Raw genomic sequence first — 12,473 nt, forward strand, 5'->3', positions numbered from 1 at the left:
AAACACATACGAGCGTGTTGAAACAACATATGCAATGTGGAAAAAAAGAATCTCAAACTTGCTAACCTCTGGAAGTCTAACTATCAACATTTGAGTTGCCCGAATCCATCCACCCTTGGGTGTCATTTTTCCCAAGAACGATGCATGTGGGACCTTTAGTACCGAGCTCCACATCGAGCTTTACGATGGTGTCCTCCATGGTTGTGAGATCTTCATGCGCTTTCATCTAGGTGGAGTAGGAGGAGGAACCTGAGATGCAGAGAAGCCCACTAGAGAGAAGGAAGAGATGAGGAGACTGCGGGAGGACAAAGATGCAAGACGGAGACTAGCAAGAGAGAATGTGTGTGGGCAAGCAAACAAGAAAGTGTCATGGAGCAATGTGGTTGGTCGAATGGCCTTTAAATAAAAGTACAAACCTACGTGAAAAAAACCATCCCTGGAAAGGGGGTACATTAGACAACAATGCCAAATAGAGGGAGGGGGTGGAGGTCAACAATGGTCCGTAGAAACCGGTGACAAACGAGGTGGTTCGATTTTCTTCATTGATTCGATCTGCAGCTCCCACGAACCACACGTTTTTCATGGTTCCCGCGGAATGCATGTAGGGTTTTGGAATAACCATAGTGGGTTCCTGCAAATTTACCTGCTGGTTTTACTAAAATTAGCCAATGTAATTGCTGAAGATATCAACACAATATGGCGCTAAGGTGTATTTTTTTCTCAGCCTCTGAAAAAAATGAACCCTTCATCATTCAAAAAATAAAAAAAAATGTAAATGACAACAACAGCCCAACTATTGAACTACCGGGGAATACGTGTAAGGTCCACCAGCCTGGCCCACTTCCTCAACAGAATGGTGAGCGAGCCGGCGCTAGCTGCTTCCGGCTCCGCTTACCGGACGACCCGCCACAGCTCGGCCCCGCCTCTGACGACGCCGCCCTCGGCCGCTTCCCGTTCTGCGGCTCCGACACGGCAGCCTCCTCACCAGCCGCCGCCGCCGCCTTCCTGTTCACGCGTAACGCGCATCTCAGCCCCCGCTCGCTCTCCCCCAGATGCTTCACCTGCATGCACGCGTCCCCCAGTTCTTCGAGTCAAGCTGTGCACGCACGTACGTGACGCTATGCATACTTCCAGACGACGACATGGCGTTTACCTTGCAGAAGAGGGAGCAGTAGTCGTGCCCTGACGAGAGCGGCCGGGCGCACGCGGCGCAGGGGTTCTCCGCGCAAGCCGAGCGCTTCCTCGCCGTGCGCTCGTTCAGGAACACCACCTCGTGATCGCTCACCGTGTGCGACTGCATGCGGCCGCGCATGCATTTGAGCACCGATAGAGAAACAGAACAGTCACGCCTGAATTGGGCGACTTTGGTGCGCGTACCTGGATGCCGGTGCAATCGAAGAGTTTCAGGTCGTCGACGCGGACGACGAAGCAGGACGCGTACTTCCAAATCTTTTTCCGCCGTCATACGAAATAACAAGACCGATCAGAGCACGGCGAGGTGAGGACATCTGATCACCAAGCGACGCGCGAAAATGTACCTGAAGGACGTTGTGGGAGGGATCGTGCGGGAGGCAGTGGCGGCAGAGGGCGGCGGCGCAGTCGGCGCATAAGTGGTTCTTGTCGTTCTTGCGCTCCGCCGGGTGCACGGCGCACGCGTCGAAGAATTCCTCCGACAGCAGGCCACGCAGCCACTGCGGGGTGGCGCGGACGGCCGAGGATTGCATCGCCGCCCCGCCACGCGCCAGCCGGTCCTGGCTACCTACGGTGGGCGCACACGGCGCGGGGGTCAATCGGTGCCGGAGACGCGCCTCCAGTCGTGGTGGATGAATGGTTGAATTGGGTTGCGGCCGTTGGGTGGGACGGATTCAAAGAGCGAGAAGCGCGGGGCGTTCGGCACTTCTACCGTTGCAGATGGAGGTGATTCTATGCAGCGATCTACTGTTCTACAGCAAAACTCCACCCGTCAAGCATAATCGTCCAGCAACCTAATAATTGGCCGAGAAAACCGCTCTAGCAGAATCGCTGTCCGACGCTCAACCGGCATAATTTTTAAAAGCCAGTTCAAATCGAGTCAGTGAGCCTTCGTATTTAGCGGTTGGGCCATGCGATATATCGTGTCATTCATCCCTTATATATTGGCGTCACAGATATTTCAAGACACCCGTTCTCTTTTCCCACCGTCCATATCCATGCGTCGCCGTGGCTTGTTACCACCTCCAATGCGGACGTCGAAGCTTTGGTCGTTGCCTGGCATGCTTAGAATAACTAATGGTAGATGGGTGAGATCTACGCACAGTGTCGCGACGGTGCGTTGCCGCCTGGGTTATATGCAGCAAGCCATTAGCTGCTGGCGGGAAACTGATGAGGGAAGAGGCGGGGAAGCCGGGGATTTTACAATACACCCATGTGGAGCGTGGGAAGCATTCGCTGGAGTGCGGGAAGACTAAGTGGAGCACACAACCCGTATGTGGTGCTACGTGTTATCTATCACACAGGTTTTAACATAAGAAAATGTATGTGTAACTTACTCCATCCGTCCGAAAATACTTGTCGAAGAAATGCATAAAAATGAATGTATCTAGAACTAAAATACATCTAGATACATCCATTCCTCCGACGAGTATTTCCGGACGGAGGGAGTGCTAATCATCGCAGCAAGTACTCGCAGACGCATCGTGTGCGATACTCCTAGCCACCGCAAGCAACTAGTTTGCATTTTTCAAAAAAAAAATTACACACATAATCACACATGAATTAACTGTAGTAACCGTCTGTGTTATGATTTCTCATCGCAAACAGTTCATCCGAGTGGGTTATTTGCCGCGTATCACACACATCTTGTTTACACGAATCGTTTGTGTTCTTTTGGCTCATCGCAAACAGTTCATCTATGTGAACCGTATGTCGCATATCACACACATCTTATTAAGTTGAACCATTTTTGTGTTTGTTTCCTAATCGAAAACAGTTTGTCCGAGTGAACCGTATACTGTATATCACACATACCTTGATCTAGCTGACCATTTTTGTTGTGTTGCCTAATCACAAACAGTTAATCCGAGTGAATTGTATGCCGTATATCGCACACACCTTGATATGACTGCATGTTTCTATTGTTCGGTCTCATCGCAAACAGTTCATATGGATCAACCGTATGCACTGCATCGCACACGCAGCTAAAATCTCAATCGTGTTCGTTGTCTCCACCATCACAATCTTTTTTTACGGGTTTTTTACATCACCGTTTGCGATTAATGCATCGCACACATTTTCGTCGAAGGGTCTCTGATTATTGTGTCGCGTTAGCAGCATCCTGCAGTAGTGACAAATATGTGCTTTGCAACTCCTTCTGTCACAGAGTAAGGACACCGCAAGATTGAACCTACTACCAAGCATCTCTCCCACTAAAGATGAATCAGTCTGATTGGCCAAAAGAGATAGATAGATTAGAGAGAAATACAAGGGTATAAACTTATACATAATAAATATCATAAAAGACTCAACTAATTTCAATGAATAATTCTAGCATAATCACAATTCATCGGATCCCAACAAACACAATGCAAGAATTACATCGAATAGATTTCTGAAGAGATCATTGTATTGAAGATTAGAGAGAGAGAGAGAGAGAGAGAGAGAGAGATCCATGTAGCTACAACTATGAACTCGTAGGTCCTTTGGAAACTACTCACACATCATCATGGAGGCAACAAGGTTGATGAAGATGGGTCAGGTATGAACTTGCACATTTTTATTGAATTGTCCAACATGACACACATTAGAGATTATGACCCTAACGCTTTGAAGTTGAGTCTATTTCCTTTCTTTTGAGAGAAAAAGAAAATAATGGATTCTAGCTTTACCTAGAGGCAGTATAACTTCATGTGATGATTGTTCCAGCAAATTTCTATGTAAGTTTTGTCCACCTATAAAAATCATGCAACTTTGTTCTTAGATTACAGGTTTCAAGCATGAAGAATGTGAGCCACTAGCGCTTATGTGTGATCGAATGAAAGAAGCCATAAGGAATTATCCTAACCATGAAGTGGAGGAATGGTTACTCCTTCATATGTCAAAAACTATGCTTGATACAGCTGCATGAGCAACGATCATGGAAAAGCCAGACGATGTCAAGAAACTACTTGATGATATGCAAGAAAACCATGCCCAATGGTAGGTTGAAAGAACTACAACCAAAAGTGCAACATCCCAAAAATGCAGGAAGACACGAGTTTGGATGGACCCGCGACTTTGATTCTAAGGGTGGTAGCATCCTAGACAATTTGACGATGAATGGATATTCAAGGAGATACCAAACCTAAACTTTTATTCTAGCCTCTTTGAATCTCGAGGAGGAGATTCATTTTAAGGGGGCAAGCTTTGTAACACTCCAAAATTCTGAATTTTGGAATGTTATATAAATTAAGTAAAAAAATTTATTTCTTTGATTGATCTTGTTTAAAATTGAGCTGAATTTGAAACTCTGAGTTTGAATGAATAGTAAATGATAGGAAATAAAATGAATTTCACATAATTTTCCGTTCGGATTTTGGTTGTATGGGAAATTTGAATTTCCAAATATTCAAACATTTTCCAGTTTAAAAGGAAATAATTGAGAGATGGTAATATGACTCCTTAAAAATAAATATTTTAAAAGTATTTGAATAATGTTTGTAATTTAAAATTTATTTTGAAAATTATTTTAAATACTTAACTCAACTCAAATTGCAAAATTAATTATTTCCAAAGTAACTTATATATGCCATAGAAAATGTTTACATCACTCTATATATCACCATATATTTATGTGAAATTTTCTGAATTTTTATATGGAAAATTGGTCATGTTTAGGACACTTCCTCCCTCTCTGTATAAAACATAATAAAAAACGCTATGAACACTGTTCGTTGGGCGGCTCATACCTATCTCCCGCAGAGAGCAACTTGTACCTATCTCTTGCGCCGAGCGATCAATACCTATCTCTCGCTCTGGGTAACTCATACTTATCCCTCGCTCGCGTGCAGCACAGCGCAACCAGCAAGCCCACCTGCGCAGCCTGTATTTATTTCCTTTCCTTTTTTTCTCATGGGCCTTGGCGTTGTCTCGCCCGTGCATGGCATTCTTTATTTTCCTAATATACGTGCACGCATTTCTTTTGTCTCTTTTAGTCACACATTCACTATCCGATAAACCTCAAACCTATATATAAAGACATAAGGAACATCCAAATACATCCAATTCGGACTAAATTAATTTTTGGTTTGCCTAACCTTATAAAATATTCTTTCTGTTTTTAGACTAGTCAATGATAGGAATCCGTCTTTTTCGCTAAGTTATTGATTCCGTCCACCGTAGGTTGTTTCGCATTATCAATTAGTCCCTTTATTTCACGAATTAGCCTTAGAATTCTTTTAGTCATAATTTTTTACTCGTACATCTAAATTAGATGAAATCAACGCCCACATTTTCATGTTGATCTATCCAGTTAACCTATCTATCAACTTTTTGCAACTTCAAATTCCAAATTTATTCAAATTCAACTTCAAACTTCTTTCGATCATAACTATTTACTCATAGCTTCATTTTCGATGAATCCAATTGCATTAGGTTCATATCAAAGTAATCCTTCTATTAGTACTAGTAGAGTTATCTTTTCAACATGTAATTTTGATCACAACCAGATTATTCCACTAGTTCAGAGAGTGTTGTTGCGGCAGTATTTTGACATATGAAATGCAAACTTCTTTTGATTATATCTTTTGATTTGTTAGTCCAAATCTGGTGATGTTTTTCTATGTGTTCATATTGATAATGACTATCTAGTAGCAACATGATTTCAACTTTAAAACTTCCTCAAATTTGAGCAATTATAATTTGAAATTCAAACTTCTTTTGATCATATCTTGCAAACCATATATCATTTCAAGTGTTTCCTTTTGCATATGAACACATGTATCATATACTTGATGTTCATGTCATGTATAATCCAAATTCAAACACTTTCGACATGTTTGAATTTAAATATTCAATTCAAATTTCATTTTACTGTAACTTGCATTGAAGTGCTCCATTCAAATAATTCTTTTTGCATATGAACTCTTATGTCATAGGCAATCTTCTAAACAACCTTCATGTTGTTCCCAATTCCATGCTATCTGAAACATACTTGTATAGCAATCTTTCAATATCCATTAACTCTTTTGAGTTAATTCCTTCACCTACCAGGTTATAACACCATAAAGACGCATGTTATATTATAAGACTATTTATGTTGTTGCCTTTTGCACTATGCCATACTTCATTCTTGAGTTTATTTGGATTTTTATATGGCATGGTTGTTGAGTTGAATTCTTTCGTTTACAATAGATTGCCCGGAGTGTGGCGAGTAGAATTATCAAGAATTGTGAGTGGGATAGCTTCATCAACCAGGCAAGTTACATCTTGATCATACTCCTTTTATCCCTATGTTTTCTATGCATGGTAGACCCATTGAATATATGCATGAGTAGGACTATGAATATGGTATGCAATATACTCCCAGTAGTTCATTGAGGTAGGTTTGAGCCAACATTGTAGGAAAAATTTTCTATGCTAAAGTAGACGAGGATTTGGAAGCGATTCATTATGTGGTATGAGAGGAAATGTAGTAAATAGAACCAATTAATGATAATAACTTTATGTTAACGAATTATCTGGGTGGAATGGTTGCATGGCGAGGGGCACCCTGGAGTAACTAGGGATTTTCCCAAGTGTCCTAGAGTAACCGGGGGATCACTCTTTTATGGAAAGCCACCTCGGTTCAAAGGGGTCAATCGATATTTCATGACTAGAAGCTTACATGTGCAACCACAAGCTATTATGGGCCCTGGCTTGGTTGATCGGTTGTGATGACTCTTACTTTGTAGTGCTGCGAGAAATAATATAAGTAGGTGGGATGAGCACTACCGGAGTTAAGGTAAACTCTTTTGAAATACCATGTCTCGGTCTTCCAGTTCACATACCACAAGTGTATGAGCTACAAAGAAGGTGATCGAGTCTTTTGGGGAAAAGTGTGCAAACCTCACAGTGTGTAAAACTAATTGATTATCTATGTCCCTGGTTACGGTCAATTTGAGCATCTAGACACGGGAATGTTGAGTGATCTCATCAAATTTAATTAATTGAATGGGTTTAAATCAACTTGGGTATAGATTGATTGGAGGAACCATCTCAATCATATGATAAGCTTTGTAGTGATAAATTGATGATCATGAAAGTAAGACAAAACTTGCTTTACGCAAAATTTAAACCTAGGGCCTTCCACCAGCCAAATTGCATGTAGAAGTAGGACTTTTATACTCTCCTATGGTGTAACTTGCCAGTACATTCCATGTGCTGACCCACACAGCTGCAACTTATCATGTTGCGGGAATTATACGATGAGTAAGTGATGCGTTAGGGGTTACGATGTCTACACTCAACTTTGCCATTGGTGTTGATGATACTCCACAATCTTTGTTGTTATTTCTGTTGTGTGGACTATAAGGTAATAGTATTTATGTTACTTTTTAACATGTGATTTTCTGCTATTTCATCGAGTACTATGTCTGCTAGCTACTGATTTAGGGATAGCATAGTAAGCATACAAAAAGAGTGAATGCAATTAAAGAAAATAATGCAGAGTTAAAAACCAAGTTTGATGAACTCATCTTCGTCATGGAAGGTAAAGAAGAGGTAAACATGAATGAATCACTAATGAATAAATTAATGATGTGAATTTCATTGCTCGTAATAGCTACAATCCAAACTTGGAAAATAATGGGTATGCTCCTCGGAAAATGCGTTTGGTGGCCGCGCTACAGGCAGGCCGCTATCCCTGCCGTTGCGCCACCATCTAGATTCCCGCTGCCAGTGTATAGAGGGTGTATTCCATTTTTTTTTGGCTTGTATTTGTTCAGCGCGGGCCCACCCACATGCAAAGCACCTAGGCAGCAGACGTGCATCTGACATGTACTCACATCATCGATGGCAGTTGAACTGGTCGTCCTTTGCATGGGAGAGCCGTACGTACTTGCGCGTGCATGCCGTGGATGATTCCTGGCCAGCGGACACCAATAGCATGCCAAGTGCGGACGTGGTGCATTTTGGGCCAGCGAACACCCATGTTCATGTTTGTGATTACCATGAACTGTCCGCTAAGTAAGCAAGTGTAATTTGTACGCGTTTAGGCGTGTGTCCGTTTTGCCCAGTAAGCACAACAGGTTTGCACAGTCGTTGCGTTTAAAAATCCATTGCCGCTAACCTCGAACTTATAGTTTTATCCCTTTTAGACGCTAGGGCTATGATACATGTGCCGAACTAATTAATCATACCATGTCGCCATGGTCATGTATAATGACTGTTTTGTATTAGCCACTCCGTTTTTACAAAGACTCCCCGCTCATGTGCAACAGCTTTCCTGTCACGTCCGTGAATTTACTAGGCGTCTTCAAAAGTTTTCGGGAGCTGTGCTTCTATCAGTTGTCACTTCGTTCTATCATAGCATGTGTTCATCAATCACGTACAGTCGACACGAAAGGAGACCAGCCGGTGTGGACGTGTGGTGCGCACGCAAAAAATTGACGAGCAACGAACACTGGCCCCTGTTAAGATCGTCCGAACGTGGCATCAATTAGTTTACTGCATAGTTTATTTTGAAGACTGTTAATGTTTCCGAGCGAGCTCTCATAAACCCATCCAATATTTTTGATCCCTGCTCAGAGTGACGTTGGCGAAGAAAATATAACAGTGACCCAGTCAAGCAAAATCACGGCATGGGGTGTAGCTGGGCATGAAGCTCGGCACTGCTATAGTCATTTAATGCATGTATCCGTCGGCGCGCACATCTGTCCTAGACAGAGTAGGCTAGGCGTGCTCCAACCCTGCCATCCCGTGCATAGTGCAATGGAGCACCCTAGGCAGTCTATGAAATTTCGTTGTCATCTCATCGCCCGTGAAGCCGTGATCGCACTCCCCTGGTTTTGAAAATGGAGCTGGTTGCCATTGGCGTAACTCAAGAAGTGGACAAGAGTCAAAGTGCATGATTGGAGGTTAGCACACGTAATAAGATTACCGAACGAGATATGCAGCAGCCGGTCTTTCTCATTGCGTCCTCTCGTGTCTGCAGCTTTTTTTTTTTGAGCAGATCGTGTCTGCAGCTTGGTGGCTTTGCCAATGACAAACTCGAAGCCCAATAGACAAGTAAAATCGAGGCCCATGTAGGCACCAGCAACATCATCTTATAATTTTAATTTTCAGCTTCCTGCCTAACAAGCCAAGCACTGGAATTACAGACGCTCTACTGCCTTCGACAGCAAAAACAACATAGTTTTTGACAAAAATAAGAACAGGCCACCCCATCAGTAGTAAAACAAAAAATTTAGTTGACCAAGCAACAGAACTGCAATCACACAGCAAAATTCAGATGAAGTTAACAGACATCAGGAGAATTACTGTTGGTAGCACAAATTAAAATTCAGACATCCCAAATAGAGAAATTACCACCACACAACCACATGGAGACTTGATGGCATCAAACATCACAGCCAGTTTCAATCTAGAGGAAGTTAGGCTCAAACGGTCAGCTCTTTTTAGTACCACATGCATTGCTGCGATATCCAACCACCCCACAGTTTGTGCACTTCGGCATAAGTGCAAACAGACAATTCAAGCGTTGTTTGTCAGGGTTCATCTCCCTCTCATCTGGCGCTTTCCCGATTCTATCCCTGGAAACCGTTTCTCGGCAGAACATATTAGAAACAAAAATTTGTCAGGGCGGTCTGTGAATTGAATAAAGGGCATGCCATGCCAAGTAATCTTTGTATGGAACAACCATTTTGAATATCGTTCTGGTAGATAACAGGGTAATCTAAAAAACATGCCAATTTACTGAAAACAACAACCTATGCACAATCAGTTTGCCTCAGCATTCCTCGAGCGAACCGTCCGGTAAGTAACAAAACCAAGACACACAACAAAATGGTGATAGTGACTCTGATTTGTTCAGATTCTTACTGCAATTATGTAAATGCGAACGCTAATACAATCAGTTGTGCTCTCAGGCGATCCACCTACAAATCAAAAAAGCCCCCCTGCGCCTTCCAGTGAATCGAAGCTCATCACACACAAGATTTCTCCTACTGATTGACACCAACCTAAATCTGATGGCAACCACATTTTTGTCGGGGTAATCCATTTGGCCATGTACTGAATCCCACTTTGGTCATGTACCAAGAATGCTAAGAAACTGAATGAAAGCTTGACCTAGTCCCATTTCCTCACGTCCACAAATCGTACATCCATTAACAAATCCAAATTAGCACCCAGCTTAGGATCACGTGCCCCAAAAAAGTATATGATCTGACAATCCAATTAGCATTGAAACTAAAACCAAGAAGCGTATACTGACAAACCAATTAGCACTACCATACCCACCCCACTTTGCACCTAAAAACATCTGGAAACTAACACCATATGTGGTGAAATCGAACCACCACCCATAACTATTGAAATCAAACTGTCAGTCTGTCACCCAATTAGCTTTCAGATCACTATATATGCAAACAACCACAACTTGAACTACCAACCATAAGTGTAAAGCCAACCGAATCTGTACCACCGAAAATGGACAGAAACTAAACTGCATGCTAGACGAAATACTCGTGTCCAGCCACAAAACTTCCCTTGGGATGAACTGCTGCGCTAGCAAGCCAAAATCAACTAACTGATACAGGTACGATGCAAACCCTGCTGAACAGATGCAAAATCACAAAGGATATCTCACTAACCTTCGTGTCCAGCCACTCGTAGCTTCAGAGCACACCTCGTATCTGGCTGCATCTCCATCTTGCTGTGCTTTGCCGCCCTTGTCGATCTCGACCTCGGCCGCACTCATGGAATCCTGTGACTCCACTGGGTGGAGAGAACCATTCCAACCGGCCGGCGCTGTAAGGATCAAGCCATGTTAGTACGAAGTTTTCAAATCCATCCCGCTGATCCTACAAGCAAGAGATGGAAGAAGGAAAAGAGCGGAGTAAAATACACATATACCCTTCGAGCTCGAGGCCGTCGGTGGACATCTCGCCGGTCCAGAGTCGCCGCTGTGGTGCGCGTATGTGGAAGAACAGAGCGGCCGCCGCGGTGAGCGTCTGTGAAGGGGATGGCGAGGCAGTCCCCCGTGGCTCTATGTGCTCCGCAAAGGTCACGGGGCCCATTCTATCTGTGCTGTTTCGAACCACCTGTCCCAAATTGCCGGTGCAGGCCACGTAGTGCTTCCAAGGTCCGGGAACAGCTGCGTGGCTGGGCCGAACACAATACGCCTATGCGCATATAGGAGTATCACGGACCGTATTTTCCCCACTAGGCATGAGAAGCTGCTGCAAACGAAGTGACTGCTTCCGAATCCCGAAGCCCATATAGATGCACTAGATTTTGGCCTGCCTGTAGCCCGGCCACCAAAAGCTCTCACTCGTATGCTCCTAGATTACCAAACCCTAATAATAATTGAGCACCTAATAATTTAATGGAGCTAGTAATAGCAATATCAATAGAAATACTCTTGAGGATACTCTGAATTTTTTTTATCGCTAGTCAAACAGAGCAGAATGATAACTTCAAAAATATTTTGAAGAACCATGATAACTTACTTATTCAGTTGACCGGTAAGATCCTAGCCAAGTTTGTTGGTAAACTGGAACCTAACCTAGTTGAAGATATCAAGATGATGACAAGCAATGAAGAGGAGGCAGAAGAGCTAGATAGAAGCCATGTGCCAGAATATACCTAGTTATTGCAGAGTTCATAAAATGATAGCAATGAAGCACCCACTACCTAAGGTATCCAATGATGAGGCATATACTGTCTTTGTTGATCACGTTGCAGCCAAGGTATGTGAGCTAGGTTATGAAAGAAAGAACTTGTACATTAAGTTACCAGCTAAGCAATAAGATGCTTTTGAGCCTACCATAAAAATCGAGATTGGTTTAAATAAGTTCAATGATTTATGTCATCTAGGTGCTAGTGTTTCCACTATCCCTAAATCTGTTTATGATAGTCTCAATATAATTTTGGTCCTTATGTTACTACTTAGATTAGGTTGAATATGGCTAACTCCTCTTTTACTCAAGCATTAGGGATTAAGCATGGAGTTATAGTTCAAATAAAGGGTTTAGGGTTTAGGGTTTAGGGCATGAGAAGCTCATTCCTAATTAATGTTGCCATCTCGACCACCACTATTGTCCCGACATCCATGAAATATGTGCTGCAAATTCCATGTGAGGAAAAAAGTCCACTATACAAAATCCTACAACTTGAGAGTTATAAAAATAGAAAGTTGAGTAACTCCACCAAAAGTGAGGAAGAGTGCCCACTTCCAAAAATCCCACAACTTGAGATTGAAAAAGAAAAGTGAGTTGAGTGACTACACCAAATATGGGGGAGAACATCCACTTCCTAAA

General features: G+C 42.9%; 1 protein-coding gene and 1 long non-coding RNA gene across 3 annotated transcripts; both read right to left on the reverse strand.

Annotated features, from left to right (window-relative positions):
- Positions 1-628: 628 nt before the first annotated feature.
- On the reverse strand, positions 629-1,913 carry LOC123134318 (protein RGF1 INDUCIBLE TRANSCRIPTION FACTOR 1). The gene is made up of 4 exons (XM_044553589.1): positions 1,539-1,913; positions 1,378-1,449; positions 1,154-1,294; positions 629-1,061 (listed from the first exon to the last, which is right to left on the reverse strand). The coding sequence occupies exons 1-4, from the start codon at positions 1,722-1,724 to the stop codon at positions 846-848; spliced, it is 615 nt and encodes a 204-aa protein (XP_044409524.1). The 5' UTR covers positions 1,725-1,913; the 3' UTR covers positions 629-845.
- A 7,342-nt stretch (positions 1,914-9,255) lies between these two features.
- On the reverse strand, positions 9,256-11,320 carry LOC123137696 (uncharacterized). Of its 2 annotated transcripts, XR_006468460.1 has the most exons (3): positions 11,068-11,266; positions 10,806-10,962; positions 9,256-9,743 (listed from the first exon to the last, which is right to left on the reverse strand). It is a non-coding gene; the product is annotated as an uncharacterized lncRNA (long non-coding RNA). The 2 variants fall into 2 exon arrangements; XR_006468461.1 differs by having other exon boundaries at positions 9,256-10,962; positions 11,068-11,320.
- Positions 11,321-12,473: the final 1,153 nt, after the last annotated feature.

This window comes from Triticum aestivum, chromosome 6B (genome assembly GCF_018294505.1).
Source record: "Triticum aestivum cultivar Chinese Spring chromosome 6B, IWGSC CS RefSeq v2.1, whole genome shotgun sequence".
Classification (NCBI taxonomy): domain Eukaryota; kingdom Viridiplantae; phylum Streptophyta; class Magnoliopsida; order Poales; family Poaceae; genus Triticum; species Triticum aestivum.